At 42.0% G+C, this 20000-nt stretch overlaps 2 protein-coding genes across 3 annotated transcripts in view; one reads left to right on the top strand and one right to left on the bottom strand.

The window, feature by feature from the left end:
* cdk17 (cyclin dependent kinase 17) overlaps positions 1–12150 on the bottom strand; it is a 50168-nt gene extending 38018 nt beyond the window's left edge. The window contains exon 1 of the mRNA XM_071898469.2: positions 11883–12150. The gene's annotated coding sequence lies outside the window, so the exon portion shown is untranslated. The remainder of the gene's footprint in view (positions 1–11882) is intronic.
* Positions 12151–13557: 1407 nt separating this feature from the next.
* phyh (phytanoyl-CoA 2-hydroxylase) overlaps positions 13558–20000 on the top strand; it is a 10950-nt gene continuing 4507 nt past the window's right edge. Inside the window, exons 1-5 of one of the 2 annotated variants that reach the window (XM_078282180.1) lie at positions 13558–13672; positions 14721–14773; positions 16897–17007; positions 17455–17623; positions 18174–18255. In XM_078282180.1, coding sequence (XP_078138306.1) covers positions 13607–13672; positions 14721–14773; positions 16897–17007; positions 17455–17623; positions 18174–18255 — 481 coding nt within the window. In that variant the 5' untranslated portion in view covers positions 13558–13606. Of the gene's footprint in view, positions 13673–14717; positions 14774–16896; positions 17008–17454; positions 17624–18173; positions 18256–20000 lie in introns of both variants that reach the window. The other variant, XM_078282178.1, reaches the window with a different exon arrangement.

Genomic DNA, 20000 nt, shown 5'->3' with positions numbered 1-20000 from the left:
CGTACACAGAGACACACACACAAGCTGGGTATCAAATGACATTTTCTTATGCAAATTATAACGTATTGAAATAGAAAGGCTGAAAGGAAACAGAAAGTTTGGCTAAAAATTTCCTAGATGTTCCGACAGTTTTTACACTCGCTCAAAGCAGAATCTCTTTTGTCAATAAAGAAATTATGGGATGGATAACAACGGAAATTGATTTGTCGAATAAGTAATGAGGAAGGTTCGGCGTGATCGACCTGACGAATGGATGAAAACAACAGCTACAGTCACACACACACCCAGAACGACAAAAACACACAACAGAGAGATTTAATGTCAGAACTTTATCTTTTTCTTTTCTTATCTTCATCTTCCTCCCTCCGTTCTCTCCTCCTCCTCCTCTTTTCCCTCTTTTCTTATAGTTTTCCATTCAGGCTCGTGGTTCTCACGCCCCGCCTGCCTCTCCCTCCACCCGGGCCTGTTCACCCAGGTCTGTTTCACCCCGAGGCCCCTGAGAACAGGGCCGGGTCCCCGAGGTGCCCTCAGGCCCCGGTTAATGTGTGTGTGTGTGTGTGTGCATCAACAGTGCTTCAACAATGACTCAAGCTCTTTCCTGCCTTTATGCCCGACCAGGTGGGACGTCCCAGCCTGGGACAGAGAGGCAGCATTTCCCATAAATTCATAATATTTCAGATAAAAGTCAATTTTTGTTTTGTACTTATTCCACATGTAAGCCGCCGTTTCTGGTCGATCTAAAGCACTAATCTATAGGAACCTCGTTTCGTTTTTAAATTAGATTCTACCATATTTAAAGTCTTTTTAAGTATTTCAAGTGGTAATCTACAAGATCCACATATGTCAAATTTCAGTCTCCATCTTTGTCCCTCAGCCTCACTGTGGTGTTTCTGCACTGCACTTCCCACAGATTGCCTGTCAATCAAACAGTGTGGGGGCGGGGCTTGGGTTTTCTGTCGATGCAGTTTGAGTTTCTCTCTTCTTTGTCTGTTCAGCCATGGTGGCTATCACTGCTCATGCTAACTACCCAGTTCTTCTTCTTCTGTTGATTCCAAACAAACCGGAGGATTTTTCCCAGGAAAGAGAGACCAGACTCCGGCTGTGGAGAAGATTTATGAACTGGATATAGGTTGGATCACTGTTGAGTTGGAGCAGTCGGCAAAAATGTTGCACTTTACTGATAAATTTGCACGTTAGAAACATTTCTTTAGTATCCGAAAGCCGTCTCGTGACCTGCTGAGGGGTCCCGACCCACAGCTTGAGAACTAGCGCTGTGTGCTGCTCATGTCGGGAGCGTTGCTTTAATCAGATCAGATCAGATCACCGGTGTGAGTGTAAACCCGGAGATACTGACCTCAGATCGATGTGACCTTTCAGATGATGATGAACGAGACGCTGCACGGCTCGACGAATATGAAACTCTGAGCGCTGCGGCCGACAGATCCGATAGAATTCAATAGAAACGTCTGAGTTCAGCGGCGGCGAGCGTCCGCGTGCGAGTCGGTCGGGTTTACGCGGCGGCCGTCTGTTTTCCTGTGAACCCTCGCCGCGCTCCGTCGGCGCCGATCGAAGATAACGACCGCCTGCGGAGCAATGATTAACCTTCAGGGAACACAGGGGGGATAATTAGAGATTCCTGCTGCTGATTAGAAAGACGAGGGACCAGAAGTTAAAAGTCAGCGGAGGCAGAGTAGAGTCAGAGGTCACAGAGGTCGTCCCGTAACCCCGGAGCTCACAGGTTCCATCCCAAAAACAAGAAACAGTCGACAGTGAAACAGTCAAAGTGTGTTTCAGCAGGATCCTTCAGTCTTTCAGGATAAATTCATCATATTAATTCCTGAAATGTCGAAATGTAAAAGACCTGCTGCTCTTCCCTCAGTGTTTCCCCTCAGGTCGGCTGCTGTATATTAATGACTTGTGAAATAGTCTTTTTTTTTGCCTATTCAAATAATGACGGACTTGGCTGCCGATCACATAGCTGTGCGTGTGTGTGTGTGTGTGTGTGTGTGTGTGTGTGTGTGTGAAGAAGTTGTTTACAGTGTGTTTACTGCCAGGGAAAGTGACTTTATGAGTGAACTGAATCCCTGTTTGTTTTAATATGAGACCTTTGACTTTGTGTGTGTGAGTGTGAGAGAGAGAGGGAAAGAGAGAGAGAGAGACAGAGAGAGAGAGAGAGAGAGAGATAGATAGAGAGATAGATGATAGAGAGAAAGAGAGACAAAGAGAGAGAGACAGAGAGAGAGATAGATAGACAGCTAGATAGATGGATAGATAGACAGAGACAGAGACAGAGAGAAAGAGAGAGACAGAGAGAGATAAAGAGAAAAAGAGAGAGACAGAGAGAGACAAAGAGAGAGAGAGAGACAGAGAGAGAGAGATAGAGAGATAGAGAGATAGATGATAGAGAGAAAGAGAGAGAGAGACAAAGAGAGAGAGATGATAGATAGATAGATAGATAGATAGATAGATAGATAGATAGATAGACAGAGAGAGAGAGAAAGAGAGAGAGAGACAGAGAGAGACAGAGAGATAGATAGATGGATAGATGGAGACAGAGAGAGAGAGAGACAAAGAGAGACAAAGAGAGAGAGAGAGACAGAGAGAGACACAGAGAGATAGACAGGGAGAGAGAGACAGAGAGAGACAGAGAGAGAGACAGAGAGAGAGAGAGAGACACAGAGAGAGAAACAAAGAGAGAGAGAGAGACAAAGAGAGAGAGACAAAGAGAGAGAGAGACAGCGAGAGACAGAGAGACAGAGAGAGACAAAGAGAGAGAGAGACAGAGAGAGAGAGATAGATAGATAGAGAGATAGATGATAGAGAGAAAGAGAGAGAGACAAAGAGAGAGAGATGATAGATAGATAGATAGATAGATAGATAGATAGATAGACAGAGAGAGAGAGAAAGAGAGAGAGAGACAGAGAGAGACAGAGAGATAGATAGATGGATAGATGGAGACAGAGAGAGAGAGAGACAAAGAGAGACAAAGAGAGAGAGAGAGACAGAGAGAGACACAGAGAGATAGACAGGGAGAGAGAGACAGAGAGAGACAGAGAGAGAGACAGAGAGAGAGACAGAGAGAGAGAGAGAGACACAGAGAGAGAAACAAAGAGAGAGAGAGAGAGAGACAAAGAGAGAGAGACAAAGAGAGAGAGAGACAGCGAGAGACAGAGAGACAGAGAGAGAGAGAGAGAGAGAGAGAGAGAGAGACTATCAGTCGGCTACATTTCAGCTGTATTTCTGTTGATGTGTCACACAGTGAGCTCAGTATCTTATCTCTACTCAAACACTGAAGACTCTCTGTTAGAAGCTAATGAGCTTATCATTACTGTACTTTCTCCTGCATTATCTGCCTGTTACACTCCAATCAATCTGATTATTGACAGTTTTGTGAAGCAAATCTAACATACAACTAACAGCACACAGACTCTCCTCTGCTCTCCCTGTCCTCAGTGTTTCTAAATGTCAGCGTTTGACGGCAGGATCAGCAGGAGTCACATCACTGACAGACTAACACCATTTGCTGCCCCATAAGTGCAATGAATTGTGGTCATTGTAGTTCATCAACATGTTTTCAGTGCGTGACAGCATTTCAGTAATAATCAGAAACATTTTCATATAAATAAATGTTTGTTTTGCTCGTTACCGTTAGGTTACCGGTTTGTTTGGAATCAACAGAAGAAGAAGAACTGGGCAGTTATGAGCAGTGATAGCCACCATGACTGAACAGACAAAGAAGAGAGAAACTCAAACTGCATCAAAAAAGAATCCAAGCTCCGCCCACACTGTTTGATTGACAGGTGATCTGTGGGAAGAGCAGTGCAGAAACACCACAGTGAGGCTGAGGGACAAAGATGGAGACTGATAAAGAAGCGAGGATGCTGGCTGAGGATTACCACGTTAAACGTAGGTTCTTTGTCACAGCATAGGTGTTTAAAGGATACGGCCGGTGTTTTTTAATGCATAATCAACAAATCCTATGAAAATAACAAAATCAACAATGCGTTTGCTCTACTCCCGTTACTTTCTGACTTCCCACGTTCCGTTTTTAGCCGTCAACCTGGAAGTCATTGGCTCCAAGATAAAAACCTTTAAATACAGCTCACAAAGACATAGTTTACATTTTAAAAATCGCTAACTGTTACCATGAAAAGTCAGGCTGTTGTAGTTATTACCAAATCAAATTCAAATGGGAACAAATTCTTCATTACGCCGGGGACTATTTTCTGTGCTACGGAACTACTTTCCTGAGATGGAAAACGTGTTTACGGTCGGCTTATTAAGTCGTTTGAGGAAAAAGTCGTCCGGCCCGGTGCATCGCGATGATGAAATAATATTCCTATAATATTCCTATAGTGGCTATTTAATAGTTTTTTTAATACAATGCAGTTCTATGGCTGCTGGGACATGAGGCTGCACTGGGCACCGGCTACATGGACGAGACTTGCTGGCAAAACAAAATCATTGCTGATTTTGTTATTTTCATAGGATTTGTTGACGGTAAGAAATGCATTAAAAAACACCGGCCTGATCCTTTAATGCATCGACAACGGATCAATAAAGCATTAAATCAATAAAACATCATTATTATTATCATTATAATGAGAGCTGGAGTGCAGACTGAGCTGCAGAGAGGCAGGCAGATGGTGAGAGTGGTGTAGGACGAGATGTACAGAACAACAGAGAATGTCAACTATCAGCCCACAGGACTGGGCACCAATACTGAACCACGTGACTGTGTGTGTGCGTGCGTGTGTGTGTGTGTGTGTGTGTGTGTGTGTGTGTGTGTGTTCTTGTATCTCTATCCTTGTGAGAACCAGTTTGAGTTTTAGGCTTTCAGATTGAGGAAAGTTTTTCAAAGCGAGATCATTTTGGTCCGGTGCAGGTAAAGTTAAGGGTTAAAGTTAAGGTTAATTTAAGGTTAGGACTTCAGATTTGGGTTTAGGGTTCAGATTTGAATCACTGAGTCACCAGAAGTTCATTCATTCCCTACAGAACTTTTTATGGTCATCAGCAACAGCCATGAATGAATGTCTGTTGAATGTCTTGAAGGTCAGAGGACCGAAGCGTGGACAGAGTCAGAATAAAGCACAGTTCATAACTGTGTGTCCCGGGATAAGTCGGTTTTTTTTCTGATATCAGCAACAGCCAATCAGGTTTCCACGCTTCCTTGTTTCCTCACCAATGTGATTTAGTTTCATGAACAAGTTGATTCCATTCTCTACAACTTTTATTTGACATATGACAAAAATAAACATGTCAGAAACAAAGCTTGGAGAACAGCTGCATCCATCGTCGCGGTCGATGGGGAGATCTGAAGTCATTTTACTTTCTGGTTAACTAACTCTGAATTGTCTCAATGAGGGCATTTAAGTTTTCTATTCTATTCTATTCTAATTTCGATTAAATGCTACCTTGCGATGTTAAATCATTAAACTTAGTTTACACTCCAGCATGTCACGGCTTTGTGAAGTGAAGATAACGCAGCACACACACCATGGCTGTTCATTTAGATTTTTAAGAAAATTCAATATCATGTCAAAATATGTAATCACTTCATCATATGTCATTTCTACTTTATATCTACATTATTTCACCGATTTTAAGAACAGAATGATTGGCAAAGTAGACTAAGAGTAAGACAAGTGTGTGTGTGTGTGTGTGTGTGTGTGTGTGTGTGTGATGAATATTTCAGCGTCTCCACTGGGAAAGAGTGTAAGAAGACACCGCTGCTGTTTACAGTTGAGTGTTTACTGCCAGGGAAAGTGACTTTATGAATGAACTGAATCCCTGTTTGTTTTAATACCCGACCTGTGTGTGTGTGTGTGTGTGTGTGTGTGTGTGTGTGTGTGTGTGTAATCCCTGTCTGCTGCTGCTCAGACAATGCCACCCGTTAATCTCCAGATCCAGATTAGGAGCCAATCTCACCAAACAAACCCCCCCCCCCCACCTGGCAAAGCATGATGGGATGGTTTACCCAGGGGGCAACGGGGCAGGGTGTGATGCCAAGAGAGAGATACAAAGACTGTGTGTGAGGAGAAAGAAAGTGTGTGTGTGTGTGTGTGTGTGTGTGTGTGAGTGAGAGAGAGAGAGAGTGAACAAAGACGAATCTATTGAATTTGCCTAACCTCTTTTTCTCTAACACACACACACACACACACACACACACAGCTCTCCTACGAGACCAAACATCCACTGTGACACCCAAACACATTCATACAAGCTGACATCACACACACACACACAAACACAAAATAGACTGGCTTTGTTTTACTGTACAAAGACACACACACACACACACACACACACACACACACCATCAGTGGGCTGATAGAAGTGTTTGATGACCTAAATTCACTTTTTAGAGCAGCGGGAAGGAGGCTGTGTGTGTGTGTGTGTGTGTGTGTGTGTGTGTGTAAACCTCCAACCTATATAAACTACAGCAGAGAGGGAGAGAGAGGGAGAGACAGAGAGAGAGAGAGAGAGAGAGAGAGAGAGAGAGGGAGAGAGAGAGAGAGAGAGAGAGAATATGAACACACACTGAGCCCACCCCTCTTCCACATTCCTTGCATGGCTAACATAACTTCCATCATCAGTGTGTCTGAGTTCATATGACTGATTGTGTGTGTGTGTGTGTGTGTGTGTGTGTTCCATAGCGCTGCTCTAGAAAGGACAAATGCATCCATCAAATAGTTTTTACTCCCCAAGTTTCCAACCTGTGGCTCCCAATGGAGCTGACGCACACACGCACACACACACACACACACACACACACACACACACACACATCATGTCTTTGTTTGGCCATATATGAGACACTACAGGTAAAAATGACGATTTTGGCTGATTTGGTCACTTTTGATATATTACAATATTTTGCATCTATTAGGCTCCTACTGGAGTGTCATAAAATATGCAAAATAACCATTAAAACAATTGTAAATAGTTAATTCATGTGGTTTTATACCAGCTGAGTCAAGTATGGAGCTTCAACTGTGCCAATTACTATTTACTTTTTAAATTTTCTTTTGCAAATCAATTTATGAATTCAGGAATTAAGACTATTCATTCGCACAAAATCAGCTGAAAAACAAAAAACATTAAAGTGATAATCTGCGAGATTCTTGGGTTTATGGAGAGCTTTCAGATGATTTCCCCCCCACTCTGGCGGCCATCTTGGAGGTCTCAGCTCTGTGAACAGCTGACTGTGTTTCTGTCGTCTCAACAGAATTGAACAGACGGTTAATTTCTGTCTGTTTCTGACTGAACTGATCATTTCATCACTGATCCATCTGATTGATTTAGTGTTTAGATAATGTCAGCTTGTTAGCTAGCTAACCATAGTATCTGGTCAGCTAACATCACTGTCTTGTTGTTAACACATCTGATTAGCACACTAGCTAACGTAGCTAGTAGCGGCTAGCGTTAGCATGTTCACATTAACATCAGCGTGTTTGCCGGCTAGTTAGCTAGCTAACAGTTTGTTCAGGTTAACTGAGCTGACTCTTCTCAAGCTACAACTCAGAGTGTTTTGGAGTAGAGACTAGGGCTAAAGACAAGACAGTTTACTGTGTCACAGTAACCAAATCCACCTTATCACACTATTCACTTTTACTGAGAACGTTACTGAATGGATCTACAGCCACACCACAACAAGCTGACTCAGCTGCTCTCTGCTTCTAGCTGCTTGGTAGATTTACACTTTATTAAGTTTATTAACTAACACAGTTCTACATGTTCCTCCATGTAAAAGCCTGGACTGCAGTTTCCTCTTGCTGCCATTTGGCAAAGTTTTCTATCACCACTTTAAAAAGTAATCCAAAGTAATTTTCTCAGTTTGAATTGAAACTCTTGGATCTTTTTAGAGCAGAAAAAATAAATCCAGAAACAGGAACTGCTTCAGGTCCGCCCGCCTGTCCTGAACCAGTTTATTTAAATGGTGACAGAGTCCGCACTTAAGAGTAGTGATGTGAGAAATGGGACGCCGTGTGTGTGTGTGTGTGAGTGTGTGTGTGAGTGTGTGTGTGTCCTCGCTCTACACCCAGGCTCCGCTAATTATACTCATTATGAAGCCCTAGAATTAGCCAGGTCCTAAAAAAACACACATAATTACTAGTTAACCTGTGAAACGCCCCCTGGATTGGCAGGGAGACGCTTCCCATCAGCCCCGGGACCGTTATTTCCACTTCATCTGACATTCTGGTACGCTCTCCCTGTCTTCACACTCTCTGTTCAGCCAGCCAGGCTTCTGTCTGCTCTTCAGGTTAAATAATAAATGAGACAGAGAGCGTCAGACATTCCTCACCAACGAAGAAGAGAGGGGGCGGAACACAGTTTTTGTAGCTCAAAAAAGTCTGTCCTGCACGCACACACACACACACACACGGACGGAAATACACACACACACACACCTCTGATCAATGAAACATTTCACAAGTCAGAGTTACATAAACGAGAGAGAGAGAGAGAGAGAGAGGCAGAGAGAGAGAGAGGGAGAGAGAGAGAGACAGAGAGAGAGGGAGAGAGAAAGAGAGCGAGAGACAGAGAGGGAGAGAGAGAGAGAGAGAGAGAAGGAGAGAGGGGGCGAGCGAGCTGCTGGCCTGGTTGTCAATAGCAACAGTGTTTTGGAGGCTGATCATCAGTGAGAGCTGTCAGGTCTGACGCAAAGCATTGTGGGATATTCTTGTCTGCAGCGTGGGACAGTGAAGCGCACACACACACATGATCACTGCTACACTATAACACATAGATTAATTATACAGGAAACATGTTTGTCTCTTCTTCTGTGGTGTTCACATCAGTTAAGAACACATGAAGAAACAGCTGAATATGAGCATCAGTCCAGACTTCATTTTGTTCTGCTAGAGGAACCGCGTCCATCTCCTTATTACCCATAATTCCTTGCGTTTCGGGGCGGTTCTCTTGTTGGAGGACTGAGACTCTCGCTGCCGTTATTTGGTGCCACCAGAGGTCAAAGGTCATCGTTCTCACCTGGACAAACCAGCTGAACTGGAGGAGGAAACACTACAGAGTTCAGAGAAACCGATCAGAACATGATGCTGTTGAACGCAGCACACACACCTTCTCCTCCTGTCTGTGTGTGTGTGTGTGTGTGTGTGTGTGTGTGTGTGTGTGTGTGTGTGTGTGTGTCAGACAGGAGGAGAGACAGATGGAGGAGAGATGAACAGGTGCAGAGAGCAGGATTCAACACATATGGGATTCTGGAGGCTGAAATGTGTGGATTGTCTGTTCAGTAATCATTGTCTTTCAAACTGACCAGTTTCGGGCGTCCTGGTGACTCAGTAACCATGATGTCACTGGTTTGAATCCGACCCAGGATCTTTGTCACATGTCATCTCTCTCTCTCACAGTCTTTTCTGTCTCTCTCTACTTTGAACCACCTACTTTAGGCAAAAATGGCAAAAACATAATCTTAAAAAAATGAAAAATTGACCATTTTCATGCCAAAAAAAAAAGTAAAAAATGACAGGAATTCAGTTGCCAGATTAGAAATTTACCAGTTTGGAAAATAAAGGTATGTAAATGTAAAACAGCGAGGAAATCCCTCTAGTTTCAGGTTACCACAAAAAAAAAAACAATAAAAAAGAAGAGACGCTTCACATTCATCACAGCTGGAATTCTCCTTCAATAAAAGGCTGACATCAGCTCTATGTATCGGTCCCATGAGAGAGTGTGTGTGTGTGTGTGTGTGTGTGTGTGTGTGTGTGTGTGTGTGTGCGAACATACATGTACATGCTCTCAGCTCTCATGTTCCTGCATTATGTGTCCTAATGCACAGAGCGATCAATACGAGCACTGCGATACGGCCGAGAGACATCAGATATGAGAGAGAGAGAGAGACTGTGTGTGTGTGTGTGTGTGTGTGTGTGTGTGCGTGCGTGCGTGCGTGTGTGTGTGTGTGTGTGGGGGGGGGTATGCTGGGGTCAGTGTAATTAGTTTGTCCTGAGGGAAGGGGGGGGCGGGTATCACCCTCACAACCAACAGCATGGATCTCAATGTGGGTCAATACAGCCGCAAGCTACTGGGAGAACACACACACACACACACACACACACACACACACACGCACACACACACTCTCGACTGGCCTATCTTTTCAGATCAAGGACAGAGGAAGGAGATCTGGATCTGCTCTGGTAGATCTACAGAAACCTGGACTGATGGACTGGAGCTTCAGATCTACTCAGATGATTTATTCATCAGAATCTGATCTGAGCCTTATTCCACCACAGAAGAAGACAGAGGGTTTACCGTCTCTCCAGCGTTGCAAGCACATTTTACTTAAAAACTGACAAAATGAGGTTTGAAACATTTTAAGGAATCTTACTTGAAAGTTTCAGAGTTTTGTCTGACATCACATCTGACATTACCATTCAGTTCAGTGGGATTATCTTGATTATTTAACGTGGGATTTTTGCATATGTGAGACATATTGTGTTATATATCTATTGAACAAAATCCCCAAATTGATTTCAGCCACATCGCTCAGCCCTAACACCATCACCTCACTGTCATCTCAGTGTGAAAGTGTCTCCGTTTTCAGGATTATTCGAATCAAAACAAGGTTGTACTGGAGGGTGACGCTGCGTTCAAGACATATCTAACAGTATTTACCGTAAATACGAGCTGCCGCACCATGAACCCCCCTGAACGCACCACGAACCCACCTGAACGCACCGTGAACCCACCTGAACGCACCACGAACCCTCCTGAACGCACCGTGAACCCACCTGAACGCACCACAAACCCACCTGAACGCACCGTGAACCCACCTGAACGCACCATGAGCCCACCTGAACGCACCACAACATCAGCAGAATAGAGCTTAGCCATCTTTTCACAGCTGATATTAAATCATTAGAATGCAAATGTATTAGTAAAGTGTATGAGGATAGTGAGATTATAACAGATTTTTGTTTATGTGGGGATGTTTGGAGGTTTAGAGGTTACAGTTTATTTCCCACCACATCACTGGTTATCATATGATTTAGATCATATGATTTATTTTTAATTGGATCACAGGACAGCCATGCAAAAGCCACAATGATCCATACAGGATGCAGGCTAATAAATCTAATCCTGTTGTTGTGAATGTGGTGGGAAAATGTCACCAGATTATCAAGATTTAATAGGGAGAATCCTATGTGAGGACATACTGATGAATATTTATAATATTCATAATTTCCCCACATGGTCTTACAGTGTGTCTATGGTGCTAAATAGTGAGTTTAAAGTGGCCTGATCATACTTCATTGTATTTTAATCTCCTATAGGTATCAATATACTATTCATATTGATATTCCTATAAGAACTTACAGTGTGTCTATGGTATTCAATAGACATTTTTCTGATCTCCTATGGTTTTCCTATAATATTCCTATAGGGACTTGGAGTTTGACTGTGAAATCTGTATAGTATCCTTCTAAAATTTATTATAGGATTACTAATCTCCTATGGTATTCCTATAATATTTTTGTTAAATGTGTATAGCATCCTTCTAAATTGTATCATAGGGTTACTGTCATTGGCTGCCGATACAGACTACACACGTTTTGTAAACAAACCACCGTATTTTGACCCTAAATAACGAAATGACAAGCCTTAGGTTTAAACTATAATCAAGACACGGAGCAGAGCAGTCGTGGTTGTAAGAGGGAAAACGGAAGGCTGCTGTAAAATATGAAATATCGCCTGGCAGCAGCGTTTCATCTGCCGTTTCCTCTGTTGTCATTTCACACCAGCGTCCACAGCGCAGCGATACGGACAGGCTTCGTCCTCGGCGGCCGGGCGCAGTGTAACGTCACGGGGTCCATTATCGGACACCAACGAGTATCCGCGACACACGTTTGAGCAAATTTTACCTGAAAATGATGAATCCGTCGTTTTCAAGCCGACTCTCCGGAGCTGCCAGGCCGGATGCCCTCCTCCGCTCTATCCGCCCACCTAAAGTAGCCTAAAAACACAGCTCCGTGTGTGTTTGGCTGGGTTTCCAAACGCTCCGAGAGAAAAAAATATCCTCAAAAACACATAAAAATGACGATGAAGGACGGACGGCTGGAAACAAAATCCCCAAACGTCGTTTCTCTGGCAGGGAGAGCAGTTTGTGAGGCTGGAAGAGGATCTGCTGTCGACAGATGAGACGGGAGGGGTGCGAGGCAAGCTAGCTCCTGTCAAGTCAGACAGCGTGGACAAGAACAGCACATCCGGTGGCGATTTTCCACAATAAAAGCATTGTTGATGAATAAGTGTTGTTTCCGGTCGCAAATTTAAAAATAAAAGCTTATCGACGAAAATGAGTTGCATCTGGTAAGATTTGTCAAAATAAAAGCATTGTTGACGAACACGGTACTTGTTTTTTATGTAATACGAAGAACCATAGTGAAAATAAGGAATATATTTGAGGAGGAATCTGTGGTAAACGAAATACATTGTGTTCTCACCCTAAATATCGTTTTGACTGTATATATTATAATCATAGGGCTATGCAAGATGTAAAAAATACTCAATCACAAAATATATGTGAGACAACTTAGGAGGATGTTTGCTGCCGTGAAAAAAGTCTTTAGTTTTTACCCACAGTTTGTCCTAATGGCTATTATATACTATTAATACCTTAATGAATACGTAATTATTCTATTTCCCCCCCAAAAAAGCGACAAGTTGCATGCTTTTATTTTGAAAGTCACATCTCTCTACTTCCGGTATCGCTCTGTCTAACTCTGGAGAGCTTGACTCAGCTGGTGGCGCGAGGAGGAAATGAACCGTTCAGACTCAACATTACAGCCACTGGGATCAATTACTCGTTGTGTGGCGCCTCCTGCTGGATGACAGCTGCATCACAGCTTATAGAATCACACAAAGATTATTAAGATATTGCTAATAAACATTATTGGCAAAATATTAAAGATTATTATTGAAATAGGCTAGCTCAAATATAGGTTTTTATTATCTTAACCCCCCAAAAAACACTATAATATTCCTATAGAGACCCACAATGTTTGTGTTATACAATAATGAGTTTATAGTGACCTTTAACATACTTTATGGTGTTTTTTTCTCCTTTGGTAGCCTATATAATATTCTCATAGCCTCATAGCTTTGCCGTTATACTTGCATCGTATCCTGTTCAGCCTCATTACAGGATTACTACAGTTATTTTTCCATAAGGGAAGATATATTACACACAGGTACATGTCTGCCTGAGAACTAAGGAACTACTGACTTGTAATTTTATATTCTTAAGATATTTCCCTAGCTATAAAATATTTTAAATAGTATAAAAAAATATATAAATGTGACGTAGGTAGGCTACATGGTAAGAACGCAGCATCTCAGTGGTGGCTGCTATAAAAAGTAAAGAAAAGTAAAGAAGAGAAGAGTAGACCTTTTTTTTTTTTTTTTTTTTTCCCTATCATTGTTTTTGACCCAGTGAAGCTTGTTTGCATTGGAAGGTCAACATGTGTCAGTGTGTGTGTGTGTGTGTGTGTGTGTGTGTGTGTTGTCATGCTCTTTCCCCCAGTCAGCCTCCTGACTGACCGACTGTCTGTTGTTACTGTAGCTAACTGACTGGACGACAGACGGGAAAATGTCTCGAGCTGCGGACAGACTCCGGCTGCTGATCAGTCACCTGGATCGATCCTCTGCTCTGCTTGTATCCTTCCCTGCTGGCTGGTTTTATTCATCATGATCATTATTATTATTATTCTCCGGGTCGGTCCTGGATCTCGGAGCGGGGAGAGCGGATCCTCCGGCCGGGCTCGGCGCTCGGAGCGGCGGGCAGCCCGGCAGGCCAGGCCGGGGTCCCGGGCGGGGAGCGGGCCAGGTGGAAAAACCTACACATTATATATTATAATTGATAGTTTATGCGTATTTTATGAATGCTTTATGGATGAATCTGCTCGCTGCTCTCATCGGCTCAGCAGCTTCGTCGTTATTTTGGGCGGAGACCGGCTTGTGCTGCTTCAGCTGCAGGAGGCTGAAGCTGAAGCTGCAGAGAAGCTGCAGGGAAGCAGATCAGAGTCAGATCTGATCAACCTGCAAGTTAGAATCAGGATCAGTGTGTTACTTTACTTTCTGTTACTTTGTGATTGTTTGCAGTTTAACGCGTCAGGTTTCAATTCTTGTAATCTGTCATTAGTTACTTTTTAAGATTTGAACCTCATTACTTAAACTTTTCTTTCATATTGGTTCATTTTCAAATTATTTTTGTAAGTAGAAAAAAATGAAAAACCCCGCGGCATCTCGCGACATTACATTTTGTAACCCTAATTAATGATTGGCAAGTTGGCGACCCACTTAGCAGCACAGGCCACTTTGCTGTGTCATGTAATCACTCTAGTTACTTTTAATAGAGGTACTTTTATAGTAAGTAACGAAGAAAAGTAACTATAGGCTGAATCACATACCTGGATAAATAGTGATGTAGTGTTAAATGAACTAAAGTATAACCTCCATGCCACTACCAAGCCTTGATATTTGCCTTTTCCTTTGTTTTAAAGATTTAACCGTGATGTGTGTGTTCATCTGAAGGCAGATAGAGGAAGGAACAGTGTGATGTGTATTCATGAGTTTCTGTCTCCTGTCAGACTGAAGGTTAGTTGAGTTTAGACGGGTTGCTTCTGGTTTCAGGTCTGTCTGTGTTTCTCAGGTCATAACAGACTTCCAGCAGTTTTCCCTCCTTGACTGGTTTCTCTCAGCAGGCTTCACCGACTTCTGGTCTGAACACCAGCAGCTGTCAGCCACACACTCTGAGGTGGGGACACACACTTCATTTTTTATGTTATTCATGTTATTCCACCGTCATTTCACTATAATTTCACTACAATTTCACTATAATGTCACCATAACTTGACTGTCATGTCACTGTAACCTGTCTGTCTGTCACCAGTTGTTGCCTCAGGCTGCAGTTTCTCTGACTCAGCGCTAAACAAACTTTGTTTTCCATTCACCTTTGACAAGTTTCACCAGCGCTGCCTTCAGGTGCGGCTCGTAATCTGCTGCACTTCCTGCTCTGAAGCCGATCGATTGTTTTTGGTCCAAACTTAACAAGAGGGAAAACGAGACTGATATTAAACAGTAAAGGAAAATGTCCAAAACTTACAGATACAGGAATACATTTCTTTATAACATGTTCAAGTGACAAAAAAGTGCAAAAAAACCCAAAACTTTCTGCACCATCCTTAGTTCTCAAACCCAGAGAGGCTCACACTCAAAAAAACAAACAAAAAAACCCTAAATGGACGCCGTAAAGAAGGTCATTTTGTGGCAGCTGATGTTTTATTTTAGTAATCAAGCAGCACAGAGTGAGTTTGTGCACAGCAGATGTGTAAAACAAACATGTTTTAATGAATCTATCGGCCAAAAGTTGTTGTGGATTTGAATATCCAAGAGGAACACCACCAGTCAAATGGTGAAAAGCGTCACATCTCATCAACTCAGGCTTCACAGAAAACTCCCACTTTCCTAATCCTGTCTACCTCCGCTTTGTTTGGGCGATCGAGTGCCTCTCAACTCGTAACTGTGATATTTCCGACGGCACCTGAAGGCAACACGCGTCCACAGGGCATCAGAGACAGAAGAACGCTGCGTTCAAATCATCTGAAGAAGTGGGAGAACGGGACGATGTCAGTGTTCACTTCTGTTCACTTCCTGTCAGTGTTCACTTCTGTTCACTTCCTGTCAGTGTTCACTTCTGTTCACTTCCTGTCAGTGTTCACTTCTGTTCACTTCCTGTCAGTGTTCACTTCTGTTCACTTCTGTTCACTTCCTGTCAGTGTTCACTTCCTGTCAGTGTTCACTTCTGTTCACTTCCTGTCAGTGTTCACTTCTGTTCACTTCCTGTCAGTGTTCACTTCTGTTCACTTCTGTTCACTTCCTGTCAGTGTTCACTTCCTGTCAGTGTTCACTTCTGTTCACTTCCTGTCAGTGTTCACTTCTGTTCACTTCTGTTCACTTCCTGTCAGTGTTCACTTCCTGTCAGTGTTCACTTCCTGTCAGTGTTCACTTCTGTTCACTTCCTGTCAGTGTTCTTGTTCTACTTCACATTTCCCCGTCATGTTGCAGTGCAGTTTGTATGTCATGAGATTTTTTAACATTTACAAACTCAATCCTAAATGAACTGCAGCAGATTTTTCTCACTTTTCATCAGTACAGTTGATTGTATTAATGCCGATTTAACTGCTAATTTTGATTTTTATTACTTTGGACAATTAAAATTACAATTTGAACAACTTCAGTTTCCAACTCGCAAGAATCTGCAATTATTTTATCACAGTAGTATCTGCTCAGAATGGATCCTAACATGGTTTTCTGGTGCTGAGACAAATTTCTAGCCTATAAATTAAATAAAAAAACAAATATTCCTTTTTTTTCCAAACAGGGAAAAACTTCATTTTAGTGACTTTAATTGCTTTACACAGATTTGCGTTTGGGTGTAGTGACTCTTTAAAAATGTTCCTTATTGGCTGAAAAATCTAAACTAAACTAAAATCTGTGTCTGTATGCTGTGTTGCAGCTGATACCGCAATTATAATATTCAGAAAAATAATCACAATATGATTATTTGTGAGTATCGTTCAGCTCTTAGTCCATGTTGCTGCCGCTGTCGACACACTGCTGCAATTCCCGACACCAAGTGGGAAATATCGTAAAACTACAAAAAAGTTCCCGCATGTCCTACCTGTAATCACCACTAGGAGGCAGATGTGAACGTTTGTTTCCCAGCTGGCAGCTCGTATTTTCGGTAAATCCGACGTGACTTGAACGCAACGTAAATCAGAGGTTTTCAGTCTTTTGCAGCAGGTTTCCATCCAATCAAACAAACAACAGCTGCACTAAATCATGCTGGTTTTTTTTTGTTTTTTTGTGTTTTTTTAGGTACACTTCTGACAGCGAGCTGCTGACCCCGGAGCAGCGACTCTTCTACGAGGAAAATGGCTTCATCGTCATCAAGAAGCTGGTGTCCGACGACGACATCGACAGCTTCAGGTGAGACGGAAACTCTGAGAAGTAAAATAACACTTTATCTGGCTGTGAAAGCATCCAGATACCACATAAAAACTGTAAGGAACTATAGGGATATTATAGGAATACTATAGGAGATAAAAGTACCGTAAAGTATGAGACTCACTGTATGTCCCTATGGAAATATTGAAGTGATAGAATAGGAGATAAAAAAAAAACACATCATTAAATACAGTATCTAATTTTCTATTTGCATCAAAATGAAACTTAATTAAAAAGTAGAAATTACTTGGTGAAACAATCAAGACCTGTAAAAAAGACATTTTTAATTCTTTTAACACCTTAAATTTGGATAATTTAAGACTTTTTCTGACTTTTTAAAGACCTGTGGGTAGTTGCTGATGTCATCTGTGTGTGTGTGTGTGTGTGTGTGTGTGTGTGCGTGTGTGTGTGTGTGTGTGTGTGTGTCAGGAGGGAGTTTGAGCGGATCTGCCGTCAGGAGGTCCAGGTCCCGGGTCTGGTGGTCATGAGAGACGTGGTGATCGCCAAGTCCGAGTTCGTCCCGGACCAGAAGGCTGTCTCCAAGCTCCAGGACTTCCAGGAAGATCCAGAACTGTTCCGCTACTGCGCCTTACCACAGGTACCACACACACACACACACACACACACACACAGCCTTGACTCTTGGCTTTCAATTAGGCTTAAAACGAATCTTTTGTAGACATATTTAAAGGTGCCATATGTAGCGTTTTTAAACGTAAATATATTATTGCCAAATTAATTAAGATACGTTGGCATACTTATCAAAAACAGACCTTTAAAAAAAAAAACACCATATAAAAAGACACAATAGAAAATCTACTTTGGTGCATGAAATCAGTTAAACATCATTGTCAGAAGAAAAAAAAATAATTCTGCATTGAAAATGAGTTTAATAGAAATGTCTCAAAATAAATGTGGTGATGATTTATTGGTGTTAAAATGCTTCATGTGGCACCTTTCCCCTCTCACCTGTTTATTCCTTCTCTACTCACTTCTACCTTTCTCCTTCGCTATTATTTTTAGTATTTCTTATCTTGGTATGCCGCAGAATGTAAGACTGCTACAATAACTCCATATGTAAATGGATAAAATGTAAAATATATTATATATTACGGCCCAGGCTGAAAACCGGTCCCTGTCTCTGTCAGATCCTGAAGTATGTGCAGTGTTTCACCGGACCGAACATCATGGCCATGCACACCATGCTGATCAACAAACCTCCTGATGCAGGTACAGCGACTTGTTCAATTGTTACTCGACTTGTTAACTCGACTTGTTGTTAAATTCAGTTTTCCCAGCATGAAACGGTTCCCTGAAGGAGACACGACTGTAAACAGGCAGCAGAGTCTCAGTGCAGCAGCTCAGTGACAGTCAGGGTGTGGTTGGGTGGAGGATGGACGATGAGTTTAGGGCTGCAACTAACGATTATTTTCATTGTCGATTAATCTGTCGATTATTTTCTCGATTAATCGATTAGTTGTTTGGTCTATAAAATGTCAGAAAATGGTGAAAAATGTCGATCAGTGTTTCCCAAAGCCCAAGATGACGTCCTCAAATGTCTTGTTTTGTCCACAACCCAAAGATATTCAGCTTACTGTCATAGAGGAGTAAAGAAACCAGAAAATATTCACATGTAAGAAGCTGGAATCAGAGAATTTTGATTTATTTTTCTTAAAAAATTACTCAAACCGATTAATCGATTATCAAATAGTTGGCGATTAATTTAATAGTTGACAACTAATCGATTAATCGTTGCAGCTCTAGATGAGTTTGACTTCAATGCTGGATTCCCAGCTTGTACGAAGGGAATTGTAATTTTTAGCTGAAGTTTTTCTTATTTAACCGACCAAAGCCTTTCCCAAACCTGAACCAAGTTGTTTTAGTTTCCTAAACTGAACCGTTAGCCGACCTGCAGCTGAAAATGTCGTGTCCAATTTGTGTTTTTGTCACAGAATTCAGTTCATGGTGGAGGAACGTCATTTTCGCATATGTTTCAAGTTTCAAGTTTATTTGCCATTTACATAAAAATACATTGGAATTCTTGATCACGAGCCTCGCGTCGTTCAGCAAAAAGAACACATGAGAAACATGATAGAAAAAGGACAAAGACACATAAGAAACAAAATAAAAGCATAAAACATAAGCAGCAGTTACATGCATTGTCAGCAGAGTGTGATCGGTGCTGTAGTTAGTAAAGTGCAGCAGCTGATCATTTAAAAAGCGGACCGCCTCTGTTTACAAGTCTGAGTCCAAATTCCGGTCAGCCGGAGCGTCGGACCTCCTGGACTTTGCCCGAACTGTTTCTCTGAGCCGGAGCGGAGAGGAGATTTAATCAGAGAAGCGGGTTTATCTCTGCCACCAAGTCTCAACCTGTTAGGTGGAGTCTGCTTATCACAAACAGTACAGCTGTAAAGGTTGATCTGAAACATTCACAGGGATTATCCACCTGTTGTTACTGTGGGAAAGGTCATGAGAGGATGCTGACTCACTGAAACGCTTCAATTATCTCTTCAGACTCGAGTCCCAGTTTTAATAGCTTGAGACTTGACTTGATGCATGAAGAGAAGACTTGAGACTTGACTTGACTTGGGTTCTGGTGACTTGGGACTTGACTCTGACTTGTACTTTGATGACTTGAAAAGGTTTCTAAAGTCTTGACTTGAGATCTTGTGTTTGTGTAAATGACTTAGATTGAAAGTGATGAGATTTGTTCCAGCGGACGACTGAATTTAAATTCTGTTTTCTGAATTTGTATGGAATGATTGAATTTATTGAAGTTGAAACTGATTCTAGAAATCAAACTCATGATGCTCTTACCAAGTTTTTATCCTATTAAAACCATATTGCATTGAAAAGTCCTAGATATTTAGTTTTCTTTAAGATATTAAATTGATACTGGACTCTTGATTTGTTCTGACTTGACTTGCTGTTCTACATTTAGACTTGAGACTTGACATTAATGACATGGACTTGAC

Source organism: Centroberyx gerrardi, chromosome 24 (genome assembly GCF_048128805.1).
Source record: "Centroberyx gerrardi isolate f3 chromosome 24, fCenGer3.hap1.cur.20231027, whole genome shotgun sequence".
Lineage (NCBI taxonomy): Eukaryota > Metazoa > Chordata > Actinopteri > Beryciformes > Berycidae > Centroberyx > Centroberyx gerrardi.
Note: the sequence above shows the minus strand (reverse complement) of the source record. Positions and strands in the feature narration are given on the sequence as shown.